The sequence below is a fragment of the Heloderma suspectum genome, chromosome 1, assembly GCF_057233095.1.
Source record: "Heloderma suspectum isolate Gila_16-S chromosome 1, 16-S_ref, whole genome shotgun sequence".
NCBI lineage: Eukaryota > Metazoa > Chordata > Lepidosauria > Squamata > Helodermatidae > Heloderma > Heloderma suspectum.
In genome coordinates, this window is record NC_139458.1 from 288,670,207 (window position 1) to 288,697,739 (window position 27,533).

At 42.1% G+C, this 27,533-nt stretch overlaps 1 protein-coding gene across 1 annotated transcript in view; it reads right to left on the reverse strand.

Moving 5' to 3' along the window:
- Positions 1 to 8,932: 8,932 nt before the first annotated feature.
- The window catches only part of LOC146359210 (dystonin-like), a 422,334-nt gene continuing 403,733 nt past the window's right edge, over positions 8,933 to 27,533 (reverse strand). The window contains exons 96-104 of the mRNA XM_084826836.1: positions 26,888 to 27,050; positions 26,239 to 26,393; positions 26,000 to 26,074; positions 25,108 to 25,125; positions 20,391 to 20,508; positions 14,990 to 15,189; positions 14,441 to 14,551; positions 10,948 to 11,071; positions 8,933 to 9,999 (exon numbers count right to left, since the gene is read on the reverse strand). Coding sequence (XP_084682962.1) covers positions 9,734 to 9,999; positions 10,948 to 11,071; positions 14,441 to 14,551; positions 14,990 to 15,189; positions 20,391 to 20,508; positions 25,108 to 25,125; positions 26,000 to 26,074; positions 26,239 to 26,393; positions 26,888 to 27,050 — 1,230 coding nt within the window. The 3' untranslated portion in view covers positions 8,933 to 9,733. The remainder of the gene's footprint in view (positions 10,000 to 10,947; positions 11,072 to 14,440; positions 14,552 to 14,989; positions 15,190 to 20,390; positions 20,509 to 25,107; positions 25,126 to 25,999; positions 26,075 to 26,238; positions 26,394 to 26,887; positions 27,051 to 27,533) is intronic.

Consider the following 27,533-nt stretch of genomic DNA (forward strand, 5'->3'; position numbering starts at 1 on the left):
CCCCCAGGGTCCTGTGAGGCTCTGCTGTGGGCTTGTGTAGGTAAGGGTACCCCTGCCTGAAACCTTCCCCACTCCCTGCACCTGAAACCCCAGGGCCTGCAATTCTCTTCTCTCTTCCCGCTTTGGCTCAACCATGCACTTGCCTTCAGTTTCTCTTCCTTGGCCTGTTCTCCCAGCTGATCCCTTTTCTGCACTAAGTGAGTCGACACTTTCGAGCTTCCTGCCTCACTCTTCCCAGCAGTAGCTATTGCTCCTCCTGAGGCCTCAGCTGAGTAGCAGTCTCCTGCCTTGGCCAGGCAGCTGCAGTGGCTGCTGATGCCTGTTTTTGACTTGCTCTCAACTCTCTGAGGAAGATGAGGTGCCAGCTCCCAAAAGTAGCTGATGCTGCCTCTAAACAGAGAGGTTCCATGTAGCTATCATGGGTGATACTTAGCCCCTATGTTGTTCTCCTCAACCACGTAAACCTAATGTTGAAGAATGTTTCTCTTCTCTTGTGTGGTAATGACATACAGTGTTCTAATTAGGTGGCTCCGGGACACGAAGGAGGCTATGATTGTATTGCAGTTGAAAACTATGCAGCAGAACGAGCTAGTGAGGTTAGAATGAAGTCCTAGACGAAGTCCTCCTCCTCCTTCCCCACGCTGGAAAATGGATAGGGCAGGCAGCCTGTCCAGATAGGCACCCAGGCCAAAATGCTGCGCATTGAGGGGTGCTTCCCCAAACTACAGCATTGTGAGGTGGCCTGCCTGTTCTCCTGAGAACCTGTCCACCTGATCTCCCACTTTCTGTGAGGGCTCAGAGCAAGAGATGGGAGGAGGAGGCTTCTCCTCCAAAGAACCCTGATTGCTGCTCACCCGCTGTGGCATTTGCCACAGCCAAATGGTGGGGGGCTCAATTTGCTGGTCCTCCTGATCTGCCACTTGAGCAGGGGGTTCACCCTGCCTCATAGGAGGGCTGGCCTTGCCCCCAGCATGCTTCCATTCCCCACCACCACTACACTGGAGTTCTGACACCAGAAAGGAGCCAGCTGCAGAGGCTTCTGTGGGGCAGGGAAGGGGGAACAGAAGTCAGATCACCTCCAAGGGCAGACCTCTCGTTCCACCCTTGGAAGGAGAGATTCAATCAATCCTATGGTCCCTGGGATACCATCTCAGGGACCATAGGACAGCATCCTCAATGCACTAATATTTCCACACCAAACAAAATACATACTCAGATCATTAAAATGTATTTCCATTTTGCACTGATTTTTGTCTCAGAACTGACCCAAACAATTCCTGCTTTAGCAGGCCTGATCCAAGAATTCAGCTACATAGTGAGTTATTCCATTAACTGGAAAAACCTGATCTCATGCCATTTGGCTCGCACTCCTCTAGGGAGTTATCTTTTGCATAGCAATTTAATTGATGTCTTGAGGCCCTTGAGTATTTGGTAATAGTATTACCAAAAGTGATTTCAAGTATGGTAAGTGAATTTGGACAGGCTTTGACATAAAATCAGAGTAGACCAAGACAGGTGGATCCCCATCCCACTAAGTTTGTTGTTGCTATTGTTGTTGTTCAGTCATTAAGTCGTGTCCGACTCTTTGTGACCCCATGGTAGTGATGTACGAAAGTTACTTACCTGGTCCCGCAGCTTGCTTCGCAGTGGGGGGGAGGCGCTTCGGTTCTCCCCCCGAAGTTCAGGCCGGGGGGGGAGGCGCCCTGCCTCGCCCGGCCGAAATTCAGGCCGGGGAGCAGTGTCCCGTCTCCCCAGCCGCGAAATACAAAAGAAAATGTAAAAAAAAACAACAACACCCGTGATGGGCTACGTAACGATTAATGTAGCCTATCATGGCTAGATTTCCAAAGTCAGCCGTGATAGGCTACGTAAATCGTTATGTAGCCTATCACGGGTGACTTTGAAAAAAAAAAAAGCACGTATGCAAATGGCGGCGCCCATGGGCGCCGCCATTTGCGTTCCTTATTTGTTCCCGGGTAGTCTACATAAAGATTTACGTAGACTACGGCGAAAATAGCATTGCCCTTATTTTCGCCGTAGTCTACGTAAATCTTTACGTAGACTACCTGGGACCAAATAAGGAACGCAAATGGCGGCGCCCATGGGCGCCATTTGCGTACACGCTTTTTTTTTTCAAAGTCACCCGTGATAGGCTACATAACGATTTACGTAGCCTATCATGGCTGACTTTGGAAATCTAGCCGTGATAGGTTACGTTAATCGTTACGTAGCCTATCACGGGTGTTTTGGTTCTTTTACTTTATTTTGTAATGGTGGCGCTGCTGAAACGCCGCCAAAATGCTGCCGAGAGGGACATTCGAGAGAGGTAAGTCCCATCCCGGGGGGGTGGCGGAGAATTTCACCAACAATTTCGGGGGGCCGAATGCGTTGGCATTCGGCCTCCCTGAGATTCATGGAGAAATTCACGGCCATCCCTACCCCATGGACCATAGCACGCCAGGCCTTCCTGTCCTCCGCTCTCTCCCAGAGCATGCTCAAGTTCATATTCATTGCATCGGTGATGCTATCTAGCCATCTCATCCTCTGCCATCCCCTTCTCCTTTTGCCTTCAATCTTTCCCAGCATCAGGGTCTTTTCCAGGGAGTTTTCTCTTCGCATTAGGAGGCCAAAATATTTGAGCTTCAGCTTCAGTATCTGTCCTTCCAATGAGCACTCAGGGTTGATTTCCTTTAGGATTGACTGATTTGACCTCCTTGCAGTCCAGGGGATTTGTACGAGTCTTCTCCAGCACCATAGTTCGAAAGCATCAATTCTTCGGCGCTCAGCCTTCCTTATAGTCCAGCTCTGACAGCCATACATTACTACTGGGAAAACCATAGCTTTGATTATACGATCCTTTGTCGGCAAGGTCATTCTCTGCTTCTTACTATGCTGTCTAGGTGTGCCATAGCTTTCCTCCCAAGGAGCAAGCGTCTTTTAATTTCATGGTTACAGTCACCGTCTGCGGTGATCTTGGAGCCCAAGAAAGTAAAATCAGTCACCGCTTCCATTTCTTCCCCTTCTATATGCCAGGAAGTGATGGGGCCAGATGCCATGATCTTCGTTTTTTTAATGTTGAGTTTCAAACCAGCTTTTACACTCTCCACTTTCACCCTCAACAAGAGGCCCTTTAGATCCTCTTCGCTTTCTGCCATTAGGGTGGTATTGTCTGTGTATCTAAGCTTGTTGATAATTCTCCCGGCAATCTTAATCCCAACCTGTGATTCATCTAACCTGGCGTTTCTCATGATGTATTATGCATATTAGTTAAATAAGCAGGGCGACAATATGCAGCCTTGTCGTACTCCTTTCCCAATTTTGAACCAATCGGTTGTTCCATGTCTGGTATTTACTGTTGCTTCTTGACCCTCGTACAGGTTTCTCAGGAGACAGGTAAGGTGGTCTGGAACTCCCATCTCTTTAAGAATTTGCCAGAGTTTGTTGTGATCCACACAATCAAAGGCTTGAGCGTAGTCAATGAAGCAGAAATAGACATTTTTCTGGAATTCTCTTGCTTTCTCCATGATCCAGCGAATGTTGGCGATTTGATCGCTAGTTCCTCTGCCTCTTCAAAACCCAGCTTGTACTTCCGGTAGTTCTCGGTTCACATACTGCTGAAGCCTAGCTTATAGGATTTTGAGCATCACCTTGCTGGCATGTGAAATGCGTGCAATTGTACGGTAGTTTGAACACTCTTTGGCGTTGCCCTTCTTTGGAATTGGAATGTAAACTGACCTTTTCCAGTCTTGTGGCCACTGCTGAGTGTTCCAAATGTGTTGGCATATTGAGTGCAGCACTTTAACAGCATCATCTTTTAGGATTTTAAATAGCTCAGCTGGAATACTGTCATCTCTGCTAGCTTTGTTGTTAGTCATACTTCCTAAGGCCCACTTGACTTCACTCTCTAGGATGTCCGGCTCACGTTCAGTGACCGCAGTATCATGGCTATCAGGGACATTGAGATCTTTCCTGTATAGTTCTTCTGTGTATTTTTTCCACCTCTTCTTAATCTCATCTGCTTCTGTTAGGTCCCTGCCTTCTTTGTCCTTTATCATGCCCGTCTTTGCACAAAACGTTCCCTTGATATCTCCGATTTTCTTGAAGAGATCTCTAGTCTTTCCCATTCTATTGTTTTCCTCGATTTCTTTGCATTGTTAATTTAAGAAGGCCTTCTTGTCTCCCCTTGCTATTCTCTGGAACTCTGCATTCAGTTGGGTATATCTTCCCCTTTCTCCCTTGCTTTTCGGCTCCCTTCTTTCCTCAGCTACTTGTAAAGCCTCATCAGACAGCCACTTTGCTTTCTTGCATTTCTTTTTCTTTGGGATGGATTTGTGATAAAACTCAGTATTCTTTGCCATCTGATCAATGTGCTGGAGAGCCTTCCCCTCCATGTTCCCAAGTCCTATTTCACATGAATCAATGACTTTATGAGCGATTTCATGTGGATGGGAGCCAATCTAGGCTTTTCCTTAAGGAAATTACAATTACCAGTCAAGGAAGGAGGTTTCAGTTGTCCTGACATTACTATATCACAGAAGATATATCTTGGCTGCTTCACTCCAAATTACTTTATGAGCGATTTCATGTGGATGGGAGCCTTCACCCCACCCACCCACGCTGCTGTCTCCTACTTGGACTGCTGGAAATGTTTTACCTGGCCCCATTACAGAGGTGTCAGTGCTCAGATCCAACAACCTAGTTTCCCCACTTCTAAATTGCCTACCATTCTTGCCACTCAAATTGACCGGAAAGCACCCTTTCTTGGGGTCACAATTGATCCATATGCACCTTGCAAACTAACTAGATGGCATAATCCAGATTTGAAAATAGGCAGAATGACCTATTATGGAAGGCCTGTTATACCAAGTTATAAGTTGTGACCAACTTGTATGGTGAATTCAATTTTTTTAATGCATTACAAGAAGAATTCGGCATACTAAACATGACTAATTGGTGGAATCTCTATCTTAAGCACCTTCTCACAACTGTTTTTGGTCCAGCTGCTGTGCACCATCCCCCAAAGCTGCTGGATCTGACTAGTTTACTGGGTCTGCCAAAGCCAGTGGTCTATCTATATCAATTTAAGATGAACATATACCTGCAAGAAAAATGGAATAGAAAGTTAGAATGTCCCCTTCAACCTAAGAATGGTCCATAGCATTCTCGTTTCTCAAAAGGTCCTCCCTTGACCTGAAGAAGCATCTCATGGTTCCAGACTTATTGGATGCCACAGTCTCCAACACAAATCATTGTCTCAGTGTCCGAGGTGCTGGTGATGTGGGGCAGAAATTGGGCACCTTATGCAAGTGATAGGGAGTTGCCCAGGTGTAAACACCTTTTGGGGTAAAGTCTTGGTAATCATTAATTTTTAGTCCTGGAGAGGAGACCTTACTACATTTCAAAGATATGTATGTTTGGTTGAATCACATCACTGCTATTTGGAAGCAAGTCATAAACTATGGCTCTTGGGTCAGCCAAACACACGGTGCTTCAATAATGGAAAGATCTTGTCATCTTCCATACAACAAAAGATCAGATTTGCACTCCATGTCCTTATTTGAACTGGCAATATATCAACACCAAATATGATAAATATGAGAATGGCCAGCTTTCCTTGAGACTCATATTTGGCAGTCCTTGACATCTTAACTCACCACCCCATGTCCCACTTGCCTATCTTAACTCTCCCTTTTTAGTCTTGTTTGAATGTTACTTTATTTCTATTGTTTAAAAAAATGGAAATAAAAATGGCCCCGTTTTAACAACAAAAAGTAATCCATTAATCCCACCATCGGGGCCTGTAAGGAATCCATACACAGGAAAGCAAGCAAAATTTGAAACTAGGAATGGGCAAATTATCTCAGTTTAGAAATAACAATTGCAGCAAGTTCTTCTATTTAACGGGCTCTATTAGCTTATATTTATTTTTGCTTTTTGACATGTTGCTTCACTTCTTGCTTTTACTTATGACACTAAACAGAAGACTCTCAAAATTCCTTTCAGAAGCTACTTCTGCCTCAGCCAGAACCAGTCAAGACTAGAACAAGAAAACCTGCACTCATAACAACTGCAAGAAATGCTGACTCTTCGAGATGCCCTATTTGCCAGTCATTAAAAAAATACATCCTGCAGCTGGATATAGTGAAAATAGCCAGACATAATCATGAAGCATTGCAAATGAAAATAAAATTTGGGTTCTCTCCACCATGAAAAGGCATGAAAACAGAGCTGAGTTTGTTACAGTGATGTTTGTTGGAAGTGCAAAGAATCATCAAAGCATTTCTGAGGTAAACCAAGTCTGCCTAGGAGGGTTCCACATTCAAAGGTCTGTATTTCCCTGGTAATTTGCCAGTCCCCACTTTGAAATAGTTAGGGATTGCATCAAGGCAACTGCTTTGCATTTGCACTCTTGTAGTGTGTCAAGGAAGTCTTAGAGGCAGGAATAATGATGTCCAGGATTGTGCTGTTCAAAGGTAGTGCTAGTCAACTTCTTACACGACAATGCAATGTTTCTCTGTTAAGTGAAGAATCTCCCAGTGCAGAACTATTTAAGGCTCAATCCTATGCATGTTTAGATAGAAAAAAAAGTCCTACAACTCCTAGCAATCCTGGCCAGGGGCTGTTGGTTGTTGTAGGACTTTTTTCTGTCTAAACATGCATAGGATTATGCCCTTTAGAACTTCTATTCTGGCACTCTTTTGACTGCCAGATTAGAGTAATACCAACTGTCTTAGAAAGATACAGTGGTAATGTAAGCACCCCTGTGTCCTTAATCATGGTTGCTTTCCTTCCTTTATAAAGTGAATAGAATATCTAGCCAGATAGCACGAAGAATGAATGACTTCATGGCATGAATGCAACTTCTTTTGATTTACAGACAGCCACAAATTTCAATTCTGATTCAGTCATTCTCAGAGGATTGGAAGACTTTTAAAAAGGCAGACAGATCAAACGTGTCCTTTATTATTAACAGCTTGTGGTGCCATGACACATTACATTTCCCTTGCCCTGAAGAAAATATCTAGATAAGAAAACAAATTTTTACTGTAATGTGTGAAGTGTGTCACAAGTGTTTCTCTGCCACAAGTTCACTGATGTGGTGGCATACACATGCCATGGCTGGGTACTCACACTGTGGAGAAAAATGATCCCCATGTCAGAAATTTGTAATGCGTGAAACAGCCCTGATTTCACACAAAATAGGAACATTATACAAGTATGATCAAACTCAAGTCCTTTTTTTCCTTCGCTGTTTCTGTCTTTCATATGAGCTGATACACATGTCAATAATATTTCACAAAGCACTATGCTTTGAAATGGCAGCATAGGCCATTTCAGTCATGCTTCAAGAAGAACTAAGAAACCACTGCAGTAACCCTTCAAAGGAATATTGTAACAAATAGTAAGCAGCATCTCACAAATGGGCACTTTTCATATTTTGCCAGGGACTCTGGAACGATAGGTAGCAGCAGAGGCCAACCTTGACAAAGACAATGGGATTATTCTAAGCATACCAAGTTCATCAATAGTTCAGAAATGACAAATAGCCATCTGTTTAGTGGCTAGTATTGCTTGCTATTTTGCTGCTGGGCAAAATTCAAATGGAAAATTAAATCTCTTTTAAACACAAATGCTGCAAATAATGTTTTTTTTTAAAACCTACCAATGATGAGAATATATATCCAATGACAGAAGTAAAAATTTCTGTTCAGGGGAAGACATGGTGTTCTGATTTCTGAAGCTGGTATTCTCACAGGCAGTAAGTATTTTAGGTGGAAGCATGCCTAGTTTTTATCAACTAAATACTGTCTATTCTCTGCTGTGATAGAGCTGGGAGCTCCTAGATCAAGATCTGGGGAGTTTGAGTTAAAGTCCCACTTCTGTCAGGGTTGTCTGATCTTGGCCAAGTCAGCTTCAGTTTCCCATGTATAAAAGGAAACTAGCACTCTACCTTATAAAGTTTATGTGAGGGTAAAAAGCAAGGGTCTGCTAATGGAAGAAGAGGGGAGGGGATTTTCTCTGATACCTCCTTCCACTTGCAGGACCCCCTGCCACCTACCACACTATTCTTGAGGGGGGCCCAACCCCCTGGAGCAGACTGGGGAGGGGGAAGGGATCAAAGGCAGTTGCAAGAGGAAAGGGCATCAAAGAAAATAACCTCCCCTCCTCATCTGTTAGCAGCGGCAGCAGCTGTCTCAAAAGCCCTTCCATGAATGGAAGGGCACAACTGGATTCAACCCAAAGACTGTAAAGCACTTTTCTAAATAAAAGTGTTATATAAATGATTAGAGGCAATACTCCATAAAGTCGTGTCATGTCACGTGTGCAAAGGAGGTATGTAATTGGAAAGATTTGGTTTTGGAGTTTTTTACTTCTATATAGTTGCACAGTATATATTATTTGTTTTGCTGTTTGGCCTTGTATCTCTTCAGGTGGTTGACCCAACCCACATGGTTGATTAATTTACACACAGTCCCATATGACATGGGATGAAACCACTTGGGAGCGGCTCCCATACCACTGCATGTCCACCTGATGAAAGAATGATGGGAACTCTACTGTTCTGAAGAACTGTAGAAGATTCATAGTCTCCTCACAGAGATACAAATACCAGGGGTAAAATCCAATGTAAGTCCTACTTAGAGTAGACCCATTGAAATGAAGGGGACTTAAGTCTCATCCACTTCAACCGTCAACTCTTATGACTTAGGTTAGATTTTATAGAAAGGCATGAATAGCATATTCTGTTTACATAAAAGTTGTTTTATTAAAGGAATACAGAAATTGCTTGAAATGTGATGAAGAATGGGGACAAATTCTAATAAAGTTTGTCCTGAAAGTAATGATTTGGATCTTTCAGATTATGTATGATGTAAGTGTGACACAGAACATTTATCTCCCTGGAATATAAGGAATACAATACCAACAAAGAGAAGGGACAAGATTTATTTTATAGATTTTTCTTTTCTTTTTGCAAGCAAAACTGCTTTAATATAAAATGAGTCCAATGATACAGTGCTATCATCCACTCGAGCAAAAGAAAACCTCACATTGACATGAATGCGGATTATACTGGCATTCTGATGCAAGTGTATTAATTGTTCTATCCAGATTGTGTCTGCTCTCTTTTAAAGCAATGGCACAGAAAACGCTGCAACATATTGGAGTATTGAAGTACTGGCAAGTGCTGTTTAAGTAGTTTTGTCTGTGAATTCTCTGGAAAATGCTGTTTAATTAACTGTAATGTGAACTGTGTCTTCAGTTTCTTAGTATCCCTGCCACGTGCCTTTTACCGTCTACTCTGTAAGCTCAAAATGCATAATTTTGCCTTTTGCCTTTTTCATTTGTATTAAGACAAAGTTATGAGGTATCCTTTACTGTTAATGATGAAGTGATAGACAGGCCTTGTTGACTTAGGATGCAAGGCTTAACTGTACATTCAGTAATTGCTTTTAGTGATCTCTCTACATGTTACTGCAAACAATCGTTAGTTTACATTTAAAAAAACTCTTTCTCCTGCTCACATAGGATATGGCATAAACAAACAAAACAGAATTTGACAAAAATTATACACATAAAATAAACAAGACAAATACACAAATAAGGCCATCTGCAAAATTAAAAATCCAACTCTTGTAATATTTCACAATAATTTCTACAGAATATTTTACATCTTACAAACTTAAATATTTAATGCACAGGAAGAAGGAGATCTTGATGAGCCAATATCACGTTATCTCTTGGAGGACTTTTCTAATTTGCTGGCGGGAGATCTTCTTTGTGGAGTTGGAATTTTGGAAGGCTTGCCTGTTGCTGACCGAGAACTAGGTCGGGGCGTCGGCCTGATTGGGGTATGAACAGTCTCTGACATGTCTGAACACACAGACTGGATTTCTGAAATGTCAAAGTCAGATGCATCACTGCCCCGGCGGCTGCTCGCTCGGCTGCCAGCCTTGCTTCCTGCCCGACTTCCAGGTCTGCTTGGTGTTTTCCTGGTTTCTGCAAGAGGAGGGGGAAACAGACTCATTGCTATCAGGGTGAGATGAGCAAACAAAGTAGGCCGCTTTTGAACAGGCCTTTCCCCACATGCTTGGACTCTGACTTGCCCTAAACACGACTGGCATCACCAACAGCTTCACAGTACTCTAGTATGTATCCAGAGGGTGTCCAAACCCTCAAGCGAGGGTTCACTCTGTTCACTACCATGCCAGAAGATGTTCTGAGCATCACCCATTGGGCACACCAAGCACTCCATGACTCAGAGAGGAAAATGGGCCAGCTCTACACCTGTACATCAGAGCTCCTGTATGCACAGCAGGCTGCTGGAATCCGAGCGCTACTGTTTTCAAGAGAATTTACTTCCAATTTAAAACATTTTGGATCACAACTGGAAACGTTTGCGCCCGTCACTCCCACCCTGGCATCAAGAAGCCCACAAGTTAGATATGCCAATATACAATCCTGACTTTGTATTTTGCATCCAGTTTGGCTCTGGAAGGAACCAGAGCTTCATCAGGACCAGCTCTCTGCTGTGATGAAGGATCCACTTCGTACCAGTCACCCAAAGGAGGAGACATCACGTAATGACAATTGCACTGTGCTGCAATCACACAGCAAACACTGTGCATGTTATTCACTGAGCAAAGTACATGGGGCTGCAACTCAAATGATGTATCTTAATTGTAGTAAACATCACAAAGCAGGAGAAACAAAAAAGATTTTGGTACTGAAAACTAAGGGCTAATTTGGATGCTCTAAAATTGTCCAGGTGGAGAGTCCCTAGAGCTGCAGCCACACTGAGGAAGTAAGGTTTGATCTGGTGCAACCATGCTAATAAGCGGCACATCCTAGCATCATCCGCTTATACATGGCAGTCCTTTTTCAATTGTATTTGTAGCAGGTAGCTGTATCCCAGGGACTCTTTCTTCCAAAGCTTTCAGCACTCACCTGCAAAATGTGCCTTGACTCTTGTAGCTGCTGTTGAAATTAGGCTGCTGTCTTCTCCAGAGTGGAAACCCTTCCCTGACAAATATCCTGGCAATCTAAGTTTACTCCCTTGTATTGGAGTCCCCTGTAGGACACAAGGATAACTGAATAAAACAAGTGTATAAAGATCTATAGCGAAATGAGCTGAATTCAGGACTCCATCCACATCACCTCCTTTGGAACATGCAGGGCAAAGATAAAGCAATGCCAAAAAGTGATCACATAGGACTATTTAATAATGAGTTGGAAAGGAAATCAAACAGTAATAATATATAGTATGTTAAACACCATGTATATCACTATATCTGTCTCTTTCCTCCCTATTGTTTTCCAGTTGTCTATTTTAGAATATAGGCTCCTTGAGAGTAGGGATTTATCATTTTTGCCTGTGCAACTTGGTAAGGTGCCATCTACACTAATGGCATTGTATGAATAAACATATCCTTACACGTCAAATTGCATATACCAGCCAACCTAGGATCACACTTCATGCATCTGATTAAGTAGACTTTAGTCCATGAAAATGTATGCCACAATAAATTTGTCTGTCTCTACGTCAGAGGTAGGCAGCCTGGTGCCCTCCAGCTGTTTTGGTCTACAACTCTCGTCAGACCAGCCAGCATAGCCAATGGTCAAGGATGATGAGAGCTGTAGTCCAAAACATCAGGAGAGCCCCCCCTGCTCTAACATCTCACAGGACTCTATGTTTTTTCCCCCTGCAACACACTAACATGGCTACTCTTTGGAAGATGTACCAGAGTTATGCAGAAATGGATTATTGCTTCCACTTTAATTCATTAACTGGGCCAGTTTATAAGGATGGGTGCTATCTACATAATTTCATCTGGCATGTCATTAATGTTTGGAAAAACTCACATATATTGGGTTGGATCCAGATTTAATCATATTTAGAGCAGACCCACTGAAATCAATGGGACTTAAGTTATTACTGACTAATTTCTCATGACTCAATGGGCCTTCTCAAAGCATGACTAAGTCTGGATTCAACCCATTAAAACTAGTCATTGTAATGCTTTGAAAAAGGTTCAGCTTCACTGGGTAAAATGCTGAGTTGATACAAATATATATTTTAGCCTCAGTGGGTGCTGCAGAGGGATGGCATGTTGACATGACTCTTTGGTCACTGAACATGTTTAACATCAAAAGGCAACATGATGCTTACATTCCAGAACTAATGTAACTACTTTAAAGATTAGTTTTTAATCATCAAGGCAGTATAGAATAAATTTCGGCTGGGGGTGGGTGGGTAGGGGGGCAGTTAAACTAATGCTGAATTTCTCCAATAAATGCCTTGTTTTTCCAGGTTTTGCAAAATCCCTCTCATACCCTGAATATGATATGACACTTCATTGGTTTGCCAGTAATAGTTTAAGATTCTCCAGATAGCCTCAGTATGATCAAGTAAGCTTTTTGGTTAACCTTTAGCTATCAGCTGAAGAAAAGGAGTAACGGAAAGCATAATATTAAAAACTGTCGGTAACACATATTCTGTATTATATTTTAAATCCTATGGCCATTTAAAAGCAATTGTCCTTTATATAAAATAAGTCTATTTCACAGGAAGGATGAGAAAACAGGACAGCTGTGTGTTTTTCCCTCAGTAAGCAAAGCCATACAAAAATCTGTGAAGTTAGTGCTATAAAGAGCCAGAAGGAAAGCATTAGAACTGGAAGTCTTCTATTTACTTGCACAATAGATATATATGAGCAAGAGCGGTAATGGCACATTATTCTCTGCACTAGCCATTTAAGTGCTCTGTACTCTAATATGATTTAGTATGATGTGAGAAGATAATATCCAGTGGAAATTGTAATGATTTACGTTCATGTGTTATAGCTTGTATCATTAAATCATATGAGATTCCTTCATTCTTTAATGTATTTAGGTCCTCAGTATTCCCTTGCTATATAGCAACAGCATTATCAACCCTCTTTCCTTGTGTGAATGGAGAGACTATGTCATGGACTGTTTTACAAGGCTTGGAACTTACACTCTGGACCTTAAATATCTTGGTGACTACCATCTATCCAATGTTCCATTGCAGTTTTTATGATCACTAGACAACTGATCGTGACTGTATTGCCTTATATGATCCATGCATAATGGTTGTACCATGAGGGCATGAACAGAAGCATTCCTGGAGGTTTCCTGAGATCCACAGAACTTATTTCCTCTGGAGATTTGTCAAAGTCTGAGCCTGGACTTTTCCAGATGCTTCTATTCTCCCTCCCATTAACACCAATGGTAGGGGAAATCAGTATGCCAGCTCCAGGGCTGGCGTAAGTTTTTTTTTGTGCTTGGAGAGAACAGTGGGGCTTTGGATCCTGTGTATCCAAGGCCTCCTGCAATCTGCCATTGACAAGCCCCCCAAATGCTCCTTTCCCCTTCTACCACTGACAAAACACTGCTGGCAGTATATCTATGCCAGCAGATCTTCTCTGCTAGTGTACTGAAGGATTCAGGGGGCTTATGTGTCAATCTGTCGGTCAAGATTTTCTCTGCTGGTAGAGCGGCACTTCTGCAACAATTTAAAACCTACCGTAGGCCAGCTGATGGGCTCTAGGATTGCAGCCTAAGGTATTTTTTATCTTGGTTTGCTTCTAATGGCCAGGGTTAAGCTGGTACAGAATAATTATAATTGTGTCTTTTAGTGTTTTCCTAAGTATTTTATTGACACGTTTGCTTAGTTTTTATTCTAATGTAATTTCGGGTCCCAAGCCTTGGGGATGGAACAGGCTGAAAATTATACTAAGAACATACTCCAACACAGATTTCACAATCCCAACTGATTTCAGTGAATTTTGCTCTGTGTCAGGTTGTGGCCTAAATTATAGTGCACAATTTGTCATGAAAGTCAATCAGACAGAAGTAGGTAAAATGATATTGGACTGTGCAGGAATTTGAAAAATCTTGTATTTAACAGAACTCTTCATCAGGCAAAATAGGAGGGTAGCATCTCATATACCTAACTATCTTTCTAGAGCAGGGGTAGGCAACTTGTGGCCCTCCAGATGTTTTGTCCTACAACTCTTTCTTATCATCCCTCATCGTTGGCTATGCTGGCTGGGAGTTGTAGAGAGCCATAAGTTACTCACCCCTGATCAAGAGCAAGCTATATAATTTGAATTATATATACGTACCTGAGATTATACATGTACAGAGCTGATTGCTATTTTGACAGTAGTTATTTATAGCTTAAAGGCATGCTCAGCAAGACCAAAATAGGAGTCAAACAAACATCAAATGATTTATCAATTTACAGGCTTAAAAAGAGAGAACATAAAATTGGTGGATAGAAGGCTGAAAACAAATAGAGTGCATTAATATACTAGGTACAGCACAGCTGGACAAGGAACTGTAGTCGCGGTTAGCTAATAGAATAGTTTTAGTGAAGGAAATGTTGTTAGACTAGAATATCCATCCATTACTGTACCTCTGTGGATGACACTTGATATTCAGAGCACTCTGGTGGTTTACAAGGAGATGACGTTTTGCTGTTTATCAACCATGGTTTACCATAGTTGCGTGTTAAATGATGGGGTGTCTGCATGAAACAATGGCAAATCACAAGTGTGAAGAACAGTTGATGGAAAACAATGTCATGGAGAGGAACAGTCAGATTATGGAGACTGCATCTCACACTAAAAGCAAAAACAAAAGACACCAAAACAAGGCAGAAACAGCATTCTATACAAAAGGGGATGTATGTGTGCTTTTTATAATGCAGTGGTGCGATTAATGTTTTTCTCTTTTAAAAAGTTTGTTCCATTTTCTAATTAGCTTACATGTTTTTTTCCCATCTTGCATGAGCGCTGCAATCATAAGGGGGGAAAACAATAAAAACTTTGTTAGCTTTCTTTGAAAAATAGTAGAATTAAAATTTCCCCTACTGAACTTAGGGTAGCATTATTGCAAACTATAACAAGCATGGCCTGATTTTATGAACTGAGATTAAAAATGAGCTGCACCATTTAAGTAATACCTTGGGTGTGCTGGCAGCAATGGCTGGTGTTGGAGCTCCTTGGCCTGGTGGATTGGACATAGACGTGGATCTGTTGGGTGAAGCACCCCTTGAAGAAGGTCGTGATCTGCGTCCTCTAGGTCGGAAGGCAGCCATGCTTTGGCTGGCTCCATCTGCCAGAATGAATTTCTCGCGAAGCTCCATGTTTGTCCTCCCTTTCGCTGCAGGAAGTGAAAGAGACAGGTTGAGAAGTCTGATTATTTCCCTGTCTTCTCTTCCCTGCCACTGGCCTTGCCAAGTCTCAACAAATAGGTAACACAAACAAATCAAACACATTAGTGTGTAATGTATTTGTTTGAGACAAAAGAGTGCAGTTGCATAATATGCAGATCTAACATTTTATGCCAGCAAAGATAAACCGCTCTCGACAGAAATCAGCATGAAAATGGAATGGCTTAACATGCTCTTTGGTTACCAGTGCACAGACACAACCTGAAGGCCCATTTGACTAATGCTACCACTGCTCGGATGAGTCAGAAATATATGCTGGCTACGATGAGTAAACGCTAAGAGAAAAGCATAAACCATATGAATTCTAAACTATAAAGAATGCAGTTTGGCAACATGCAATGACAAACAGAAACTCCCAAACTTTAAAGAATTGATGCTAGACACAGACACACACAGGTATAAAGGCAAACCTGAGAACTGTCCACAAGGATCAGATGCGTAAACAAGTTAGCGTTTGGTTTTCTCTGTATTAACGGCAATTGCTTTTGAAACACTCTCTCCAAAGTGTGTCAAAGGAAATTTAGACTTAAGCTCTCAAGCACCGGCCAGTGCAGCAAGTGTTAAGCTAAAAAATGTGATACGTGAAGCATTTTGTTAAATATATTTTTATATAGATTAAAGCAGAGTGGGAAGGAAATGGAAAAGAAAATAAGAACAGGACAGACAAAGAGAGGGGTTTGCCAACCTATAGTAGGCTGAGTGGTAATTGAAGAGTTTGATTCCGAACGTAACATTTTACTCCCATGATGATGAACTAGAAAAAATGACACAGGATAGGGGTCATATTAAAAGAAAATTGTTAGCAGGAGAAGAAATCAATTACAGCAGTTGCATATGCAAGAGATTCAAAGCCACAGGCCAAGAGACAGAACTTAAGTGATAAAAAGTTCTTGCTAACTGTCCCTAATTCATGTTATGTCATGTTATAGGGTCATGTTCTCTTAAGCAAACGAAAACACTCCTGGTATAATCTCGGTCACAGATAGTCCCAATCTCTCCCATGTAAAAAAAATGGCTTCTCTGCCAAAATAAGAAAGAGATGTGAGAGGAACAAAACAGTGCCACCCTGAGACTTTTCAGTTGCACAAAACGAGCTCACAGCTAACCATACAGTGTTTGAATAGAATGGAAACTATTCACCATTAAGACCCCCAACAGTTTCTGCATGCAATTCACACTTTGTGAAGTGGACCCGCATAACACTAAGTGTTTCCATTGCAGACTTGCTTCATCTCCTTTAGAGAGAGGACTATCTTAAAAATTCCGTTGCCCTTTGGAAGGGCATGGATGAAGTACCCCACATTTTGGGGAAAGAAAAAAAAATGGACTCATATGCAATGACGATGAAAACTTTCACATGCACGTTTTGGTGAAAATCTGATTTGAAAATTGACAACCAAAAAACAATTCTCCCATAGTGTGTGTGTGTGTGTGTGTGTCTGTGTGTGTGTGTGTGTATCTATCTATATATGGGTAAATATCCCCATTATTTTTGGAGAAACCAAAATCTTCCACATGTGTATGCACTGGTGCTGAAGAAACCCATTCCTGCAATATGAAGCTTGGTGACTATTGGCTGGAAATATAATTTTTTTTAAGCCACTGCAACAGTAAATACTTCTTGCAGGTATTGTTCTCCTGGCTTGTGTAGTGAATAGGTAGAATTAAGATATGTCACAATGTATAAATAAGAAGCAGCTATTTATATAAACATCTCTACATAAACTTTTTGTACACCAATGTACTGAAAACATGTATGATGTTTGAGCACAATTTCTTCTTTTTAAAGCACATTTGTGTCTAACCACTGTCTAGATGGTTACATTTAAACGCAAGCTTTAATTAGAGGTTGGGAGAAGAAAGGCTCCTTAAGATAGCAATCCTATGTCCCCTAGACAGCATCTGGGGGAGATAGGATTTTTCGGTTTCCCAGTTCTGAGCTTGTAGACAACACTATGAGCTTGGAAACAGGAAACCGCGCTCCCCTCCCAGCTGGGGCAGAGAGAGCTGCGGCGGCTGCCCCTCCATGCCTGCCCGTGCTCGTAGCATGGAGCATGGACAGGGAGAAAAGGGGGTGTTCCTGGGGGCGGGGCGGGGACTGTGGAAGCTCTTTTAGACAGCTTCCTATGTGGTCTCCAGCCCTGTTCCTTCCCCCTCCCCAAAGCCGCGCTTAGACCCCCAAAATCGGGTGTCTAAGGAAAGTGCCAGGGCAGCCAGAGCACAGAAGGAATCCTCTCTTCCATGCTTCAGCTGCCCTGCATTGGACAGCCTGAATCAGAGGAAGTCGGAGGCCACTGTCTATCTCAATAGGATTGTGCCCTAGTTGGCTTTTTACCAAGTCAGAGAAGAAACCCCATTTCATCTGACTTGTTATATTACTGGAAGAGTCAATTATAATCAGAGTCAGATCTCTTAATGCCATTTATGTCCTGTTAGATTCTCGAGAGTAGAATATGAGATGTGGCGATGAAATACAGATTGTGTAGCTATTTCTGCTATGGTGCCTTCATTTATTCCTGTACAACAGGAATGTAAAATGTGACCCAAACATAATGCAAATGAAACAGAGTTGAAGCAGATTTGTCATGAGAGGTACAATTCACTCTATTTGTCAACACCCACAGGTAATAGCCACTCATATGACCCTGTAGTATGCAGCTGGAATCTTAACTTATAGTGTATTTTGAATTGTACCTCATAAAATGGTGGATGAGTAAGACAGAATTAGCCTGCCTTGGACGAAGAAAAAGGAATACACATATTGTTCTAAGAAACATTTATACTGCCACAATATTATCTTTCTGTCTGAACTTGCAGCATCCTATTTAGAATTCATAGTACTTTTTAAGTACAGAGAAGAAAAAATTGATAATGCTGTTTTCTGTAGCTGCTTTTTGTTCCCTAAAAATGAACATTACTTTCCCCACCCACTCTCTTAACATTCCATAAATTTCTCCACTGAATCCTGATTCCTGACATAAAAATGGATGAATCCCTTTTCATTCACTCTGGAATCAGTAAATAGCCACTATTTTACTTACCATTCCTCTTGAACTTTCTTAGTCTTCTGCTGAGCTAAGCAATTTGCTTATGTTTGGGCTTTTTAAACCTTCCACAAAGGGGAAACATACCTTGAAAGCCTCTCCCTGAGGGTCATTACAATACACAGCAGGATGCAAAACAGGGGCTTGAAAACACTGCCACCTACAATTAGTTGAGAGCTTCCCTGATTCTCCCCGTTAGTCTGCTCAACCACCCCAAATCCTTGGCAGCGTATTTTGACCCTCTGCTGCACAGGTGGGGAACCCTTTCAACCCAGGGGCTGAATTCCATTGGAGAAGCTTGGGGGAGGGTGCATTCCACTGGTGGGCGGGGCCAAAGGCAGAAGGAGGGGGCACCAAAGGCATAAGGGGCAGGGCTAAAGATATATAAAATGCCAGCATGTTGTAGCTGAAAGGTCTTCTTGCAAGTAACTCAGCCTTAGGAGAGCCATTTCAACCTTTTAGAAAGGGAGAAAAAGTACACAAAACCCAGAAAACTACCATAAATGATTGGTGGTTGGGGAAAGTGAGGTGGAACCTGGAAGGCTGGACTGGGACTCCAGGAGGGCTGGATTTTGCCCCTGTGCCTGAGGTTCCCTACCCCTGCTCTAACGCATATGCTGAAACACACATCGCAATGCTCATAAACTGTAGATGAGCAGAACCCAGAAACTTAATCTGGAGAATTCCTCACAAGTAGTTTCAAAGGAGGATATTTTTTCAGGCCTGCTCACCACTGCCTAATATACATTGTGACATCATAAGTTTAGATGAGGTGGCGTTGCCAACCAACTAGAAAAACAAACAAACTGGCAGAACTTAGGATTTTTTGCCCTTTGGACCAGTTTTCAGAGTGTTTTCAGTAAAAGCGAGCAGCAGTATTTTCCTTTAGCGTGCCTGCCTGAACTGCGTAGCCCATGCCTGATCACGAAGGTACTCGGCTGTTGGTTTCAGCCCAACTTGACATGTCATACACTGCTACATGCAAATATTTCCAATAATTGTACTTGCTGAGCCAAGAGAAAGGCAGGGTGACCAAAGGCTGGAAGGAAAAAAGGGCCGGCAGTGGAAGAGCACTGTGGCAGCGGCAGCGGTGGGCACTTCCCCGAGTGGCTCTTCTGTCTCATGATAAGACCGATGTGGGTGGATTCAGCCAACACCAGCCAGAGGAGCAAACTTGAAGCTTTTACTATTGGCTTCAGCTCTTGGTTCTGCCACTCTGGCCCCAGCCAGACAGCAATATTCTTAAAACTGGCAACCTTAAAATGAGGGTCTTTGCAATCCTAGTTTTAAACATTTCTTGCATCTGATGCGAAGAATCAAAATGACGCTCCTCCCCTGCTTATTTGTTCCACTGATGAAGAGAAAGAGGTTCTATAAGGGCCTATAAGGCCTTCTCTTGCAGTTAGGATGGCCACAGTACTTGCTGGGTGTGGCATCTGCTACCAAATCTCAGCTTGTTCGATCGGAATCACTGGCAGATCTAGGCCACAATCCAGTAAGCCCCTTTCTTTCCGTTATCTTTTCGCCGTGAGCCTGGCTACACATTACAAACAACATGACAGTGGCTCTGCCGCACTCCTTGCTCCTTCCCTTTCCGACTCCTACGGGGAATTAGCTGCAAAGAACTCCCAAAATGGGAGATCAGCAATGGGCAGAGAAAGGCTGCCAGCCGTTTCTCCTTCTCCAGATGTGTGAGCGCTGCCTTCTCCCAGCTTTCTCAGCTTGTTCGTGAGGGAGCCAAAGCAATTCTGAACAGGTCAGGTTCTCATGGGGGAGTGCTGAGCAGCTGTGCCCAACCTGGTGCACTCTAGATGGCTGGGGGACTACTAGGAGCTCTGGTCCAACGCATCTGGAGGACACCAGTTTGGGGAAGGCTGGTGTAATGCACAATCAGGGTAACAGTTCCTTCAGCATGGAGTCCTTAGAGATACTAAGATGTATATAAGCAGAACAGTGTAAGTGAACGAGGGATTTATACAATTTACATTTCATCATTTCAACCTCTGTCCCTGGTTAATCTACGGCAGCAGTTGTTATACACTGTTAATAAGCTTGCTGTTCGTACCCAAAGACATTTTCCGACATACCTCTGCAGGGATCATTTTTCACTAAGAACTCATCTAGTGCCATCCATCCACCTCCAACTCGGACCATAACAGTGCTCCTCAGAATACGGACAAGACGGAGCTGCTGGGAGTCACCAAACTGTTCAGGAAGACAGGAAAACACGTTAAAGGCTTCCTGTAAGTTCTAAAGGGCAATGAGCACCCCAAGCCAAGTGGGTTAAGATTAGCCACATACAGTACGCTCCTAGATCATTAGTAGAAAAATCACCAAGGATGTTTTTATTATGCGTATGGTTAAAGCTGTTTTCAAGTTGAATGCAACTGCATTAACCCAAAAGGTAGCAATGAGATTGCGGGGGGCGGAGGAGGTGGGGAGGGTAGAGTGCATGGTCTGCTGCGAGGTTTAATTTTGTGCCAAATTCTTGTGAGTCATATGATTGTTTCTGAGATTGTTTCAAAGGAGAAAAATTAGGAATGTAATACATGACGTTATTGTATCAGTGGGCTTGTTCCTTCAACATTAAACCCTTCACTGATCTCCCTTTGCAGAAACGGTAACAAGGAATTTTCCACTGAACTGTGGATTAGAACTCATCATAAGATGAGGAAACCCAGATCTCTTGCAACTCCATAGACCCAGACAGAAAAACAGCCTCCGCAGTTGCTGAGTTACTTCAGAAATTCTTTTCACCTCTTGCCTTCCAGAAAGCTGCCCATTGGGCTCCAGACAAGTGTTGTGTCATGCAATAAATATATGATTGTAGGATTCAGACATCTTTTCTTCTGTTACAGGTTATCTCCTTTCCCAGGATGCAAACTGCAAAATTTTGTGATCCCCTTCTCCCACCTGCTCTTTGCAATGCTATAGCCAGTGTGACAGATCTCTGCTGAATAGAGTCACAGACTGCCCTGCGCTCACACTGTTTTAAGTAATTGGTTTTAAATTCTGCTTTATCTTTTAATCTTCATTAGAGGCTGAGTGAACCCTAGTATACTGACGCAGCATGCAAGCACTCATGTAAGCCTTAAAAAAAATTACCGGTCAGTATCACCAAGGCCCTAAACCCAAAGAAATATCCTGCAATTTTGTGAATCTTTTTCATTCAAAAAGAATGGGGTTTTGAAGGCTGTGGACTCCCTTTTCAATTCTAGAGCTTACACTTCTCTCGGGGCCACCTCCTCCAACTCCAGTGATATAGGGATTAGCAGTTGTGCTACTGGTGCTGTATAACTGCTAGGAGCTTAGAGCTAGTAACAACAACAAAAATGTGGGTGGTGGGGGAAGATGTCAGCATCTGCCAAGGCCCAAAAGCAGGGGTGGGCAACATGTGGCCCTCCAGATGTTTTGGCCTACAATTCCCATAAACCCTTGTTGTCATAGCCAATGGTGAAGGATCATGGGAGTTGTAGGCCAAAGTATCTGGAGAGCCACCAGTTGCCCATCCCCGCTGTAAGGACAGCAAGGGCGCAAAATGGTTCCTTGTCAAAAATATTTATGAATGAACAAATATGGGCTCTAAATGTGGCATGCCAGACCGCTATCACCTTCAGGACAGGCAACACATACATCCAACCTCCATATTGGTTTGATGGCTGGCTTGGGTTTTAAAGTGTCAAATGTGTCCATTGTGCACCAAGCACTTGAATGGGAAAAAATGGAGTCTCCAGTCTCAACATGGTTGTCAAGAAGCTCTCAAACAACATTCTAAGTTTTATAGCACATACGTGCATGTGCGTGCACACAAGTCTGAGGGCCCTTTAATATGCACACACAGATACGTGACTATTCAGTGTGAAAAAATAAAAACAAACAACTGATAACCTGAGGCTTTTGCAGAACTTGCTGGCTACCTGAGCACTCATTAAACCTCCTGCCTTGTATACTGGCGCATACGCCGACAATATCTGCACCATTGAGGTTTCACCTACAAGCCGATTCAAGTAGTCTAAAGACTGCTTTTCTCAACCAATATATTAATACCCACAATGGTACATTTGGATAATCATATCTTGGCTTAAGCTCACCTTGTGCCCCTTCCCTCCTCCCTTCTTGACAGGCTGCAATTAACCCTGCAAGTCTTCAATTAACCGTCTATTGAAGTCTGAACTGGGAAACTATAGCTACTGGAACAAGCCCAGATCTTAAACCAACTTCAAACCATGGTTTAACATCCAAGCATATTCTGAACTTTGTAATTTGAGTTTCCCGGTTCAGATATACCAGGAAATTATGGTTAATTTTAGACTTCCTGGCTTACTGCAGCACGCTAAGGTGGGAAGAGGTAGCAGAGGACAAAATGCATGGACAAAAGATTTCTGCATATCTTGGTTTACTAAGATGAGAAATGTTTGTCCAAACTGAGCTAATGGGGAAAAATTGATAAAATGTAAATGTATGAATGGCCACAAGTGTTCCTTCTTTTCCCTAAAAATGCACACTTCAAATCTACTTTTCTTCACATGAGGCATCAGTCTCTGTGCCAAAAATATATCAAGCAGCTCCAAGAGTTCCAAACTACTTTATTAGTGGAGCATTTACACTACCATTGCAATCTGGAGATCTGCACTGTACCTTTGCATTTCCCACTGTAGTAGGAACTTCTGCCCATTCCTTTTCCTGATATTGCTGTCCCCTACACCTCCAACTTGCTGTGCAGCATACCTGCCGCCCTGAGCATTACAGCAAGTGAGGGAGGAAACAGACAACAGGACTAGAGGAGAAAGGGTGGAAGAAGCCAAGGCTGCCTCACCTCTTACTGCAATGTGGGATTCAAGAGTACAGTGCAGATCACCAGGTTGCAACCATTCAATCCCAATCAATGGAGAAGATCCCTTTTTTCCATGTTATCACTCAAACCCATCCATTTTCCTTGCCCAAATTTACTTGATCCTCAGTTACAAGGAAGATCTCACAATTTCCACAAAAGATTAATCAAACAGATCCAGAACCTCCTAGCTCAGACTGCTTTGATATTTAAGGCCAGATCCTCCACACAGGTACATATGGAGAGTTCACCCCAAAGGTCAAACTGGAACAAAATGCAGAATTTTATCCTTTGAAAGAAGTGATGGTAAGCACTACTTGCCCCGTAAATGTTTTATAGCCAAATCATATAACTGAGCTTAATTTTTAATATATGTTACTGAAATGCTGCTTAAGCAAAGGGGGTAAAAGGCATATTACTTTTGGGAACCAAATAACAGGAAAGCACATAAAGTTAATTAATCCAGAAAAAGTATATTAGAAGCAAGCAGAAATGCAAGTTTGAAATGTGCATCATTGGAAATCATGTAAATAGCACAGCATGGCTTTATAATGAAGAACTTTATTTTCACTTATAAGGTTCTATGCTGCAGCAACTGTTTTTCAGATGAAATCATTTGGAGAATGTTCTTTGTTTGATATGGCTACTCCTAGATAGCTCTGGGAAGAATTAGCCAAGGAACTTTGAGTGAAGACATGTGACATGCATCCTTAATTTAATGCTAGTCTGCAACTAGAAAGTTCGATTCAACCTATACTTATCTATCCCAGTATTAGGGCCCATGCCCCCTTAGGAAAATTAGGGGTGAGTCATGTCTCTTCTAGGAATGGGTGAGAAATTTGTTGTGTTCACATTTCACCGCTAACCTTCCACATTTATACTTCCTGAACGCAGTTAGATGTTGGAATCTGTAGTTTTCTGAAGTGTGTGACGCAGTTCGGGGGGTGGGGGGGAAGCATAGCAAAATGCATAGTTTGAAAAAGTGAACCCCAAAAGCATATAAAATGTGTATATTTTCAAAAATGCACATGAAAATATATGATTTTTCATAGATATTTATAAAAATTGCAATCTGATGCAGAAACGGAACAGAATAATCTTAGTGGAAAACAAAGAACCTAAGTGAAATTAAGCTTGATAGATACACTCCTCCCTAGTCTCTTCTTGTCTCCATCTTTTGGAGGACCCTATCTTGGCTCTAACTAGTAGTATCCTGCTCTTCACTCATCACTGCCCACAAGCCCTACCAGTGTGCCAAGGAGGACCTGACACATTAGCATCCCCATCCCATTTCCCTTCAAACAATAAGCCCTGGAATGTTGGTTTGGGAAACCCCTCTGTTTCATCAGTATATTTTGGGTGCTCGCCATTTCCCCTGGCTTTTCTTCCCCCAGGCTCCCACAATTTGAAAGCCCCTTTCATTTTGCATGATGTGATGTTATGCTAGGAAAGGACCATACTAACTTCAAGTAGTAAGCAGAATGATGGACTGCACACTCTGAGCAAAACAGGAATATGCAGTACATATCTGGGATGCACAATTGCACAGTGATGACTTTTATGGAAATGCAATTTGTTTATTCAGTTTCTAACTGAAAGTCCTCGCCCCCTCGCAAAGGCTTAAAAAGAGGCATGTTGGTAGATATCTGACAGTGGGATGCAGCATGGAAACCTAAAGGATACATTGCATACAGATAACACCAAAATCTTATGTGTGTAAACTGAAGACATTTGCATCACCAATTCTTGCAAACTATTATCTGGTTCCCTTAAAAGTAATCTTTTAAGCAACAGGCAAAAAGGCAGTTCCAGAAACAAGGAAACCTGTTAAGCATTTCCAGAGAGGCACCATAGCTGATCAACAATGAATTAGCTCAGGGTGAAAGGATGGGGAAAGACAAACCACTGCAAGCTGAAATGATGATGTATTAAAAGAATACTAGGAACTCCATAACACATTCCACTGTTTATACCTGATTTCCCAGGAAGAACTAACAAGAGATGGAAAATGGGAAAAAGACATAATTAGTGTAACAGGAAATCCGCCACATGACTCTCTAGAACACTCTTAATAGCACATACACATCCCAAATATCTAAACAAAATATGTAGCTTAGAGATGTGCAACTAATGTTAGATGTCTGGGCTGTGAATGCTGACAGACACCTAAGTCCTGTGTTACTTATCTTTCGCTTTGCTACATCATCTCCTTCAGCCAAATTCTCATCGGAAAATGGCATTACTGAACCAAAAGGAAACAAGGGATTTCCTCTGCAACATGGCAGATTCCTCTTTGATACGTGTTTTGTTTTTTTAAGGATACCTGACATATTTTCCTATTTAGAAAAAGGGAAAGTATGCTTTTAATGAAAATAAAGAAGACAGGATGATAATGAAATAATGTATTTTATTCAAATATTTTGGAAGCCCAATGCACTCCCAACTGTTTGCTCCCTTGGGAATTTTTTAATTCAAATGTTAGTGAATGTACCAGTACAAATCCTGAAAGCTGTTGGTATATCCCACTGCACACATTAGTTAAACTCCATAACCAATTTCTGAGACATTTCATCCAAAGCAAGGTTTTTTCCCTCAATGAGAGAAAATAATTCTTGTGGCTTCAAAGATGTAATCGTAGTGGCGGGGGGGGGGGGGGGAGAGGGGTTAGTGTCACATCCTAATGTTCTCACAAGGTTGATTAAAAATGTAAGCATGACCAAAATCATACTATTTTTAGATTTTAGGGAAATACATCATACTCACACAATATAAATTAATTTAGCTCAAATGCTCAGATATTCCATTTCTTTTCAGAATACCTGGGTTTCAACCAACAGACAACATTAATGTGTTTTCTAGACTTACTCTGTATTTATTGTCACCAATCTGCTCCACTTGGAATCGCTTTGCACATTTACATTTTGCTACCTGCCTTGTCACCTGTCAAAATAACAGTTAGAACCATTATATGATATTTCTCACCATTCTGCATAATGGGTAAATTATGGAATCTAATAACAGGCTAATGAGACTGAAAATCCATAATGCATTTCCAGTGGAAGGTACTTATATTAAGTGGGGTGGGGTGGGGTGGAAGAGAATACCTCATCTTCAATTTTGTCTGCATCTGTTAGAGGCTTGTATGCATCCTTGTTTGGATGAAGTGCTGCTACAAATTCGTAATAGTCAATATATCCATCACCATCTCGGTCAAAGATATCTGCTACGGCACTCATTTCCAATCGACTAGTAGGAAATTCTGTAGATGAAAAGAACCACTCGGTTTAGAAGTAGGAGCTTGCTGGAAACAGATTACTTTTAGGGTGGCAGGAGGCCATTGAGTCCCATCCCCTGCTTGATACAGGAAATCCAGAGCTAGAGCACCCCGAATAGATGGCTGTCCAGTCTCTGCTTGAAGACCCCTAGCGAGGGAGAGCCCACCACCCTTCTAGATTATTGGTTCCATTGTTGAACTGCTCTTACCATCAAGATGGTTCTCCTGTTGCTCACCTGAAATCTACCCTACTGTAACTTAAGCCCATTAGAGTTAATCCTGCCCTCTAGGGCAGCAAAGGACAAGTATTTGCCCTCTCATATCTGTGACAACTCTTCAGATATTTGAAGAGTACTATCATCCCCTGCAGTCTTCTCTTTACAGGCAAACAGATACTCGGAGAACAGTCAAAAGATGCAAACGTTTGTGCAGAATTAAAGTTTGTTATGTAGAGAATTAAACTTTGCTTTAACACTTACTTGAAGAAAGAATCCCATCAATGAATTCCTGCCTTGTTATCTTTCCATCCTGATCTTTATCTATCCTCCTGAAGAAGTCCATTACTCGGGATTTCTTATGGTTCATCCACCGCATATACTTTTTCCTCCAAATATCAAAATCAAAGTTGGCAAATTCCCTCAGCTTGAAAAAGAAATGACATAAAGAAAAAAATGGTTTAAGGACTGAACTGGCTCATGATCCAGCATAATCATGATGCTAATGCTCAGGGCAGATGTTAACGCTGGTTCCTTGAAAACCGTGGTATGCCAATTGGGAACCAGCCTCAGGAAAGCACAGTTCTTCCTGTTCCTTCCTCAGGACAACATCCCCTCTTCTTTCTCGTGTCAGCCTTCACCATGGTTTTGTGTTACATCCGCAAAGAAGCTAGCCATGGTTACAGTAACTATGGTTGCCATCTTAACCATGATTGACAACCAGGTTTTAAGGGGGCTTGCAAACCCTTATTAAAAGAGAAGCTGGTTAGCATTAATCATGACTACTGTCAATGTATAAGTAACTCTAAATCCTGACATGGGAAGGGAGAGCAAGATTTGCTCTGAGAAGAATACAGGAGAGGGGGAAAGCGAACAGATTCCTAGATTTGGCTCCCAATTTGCAAACCCA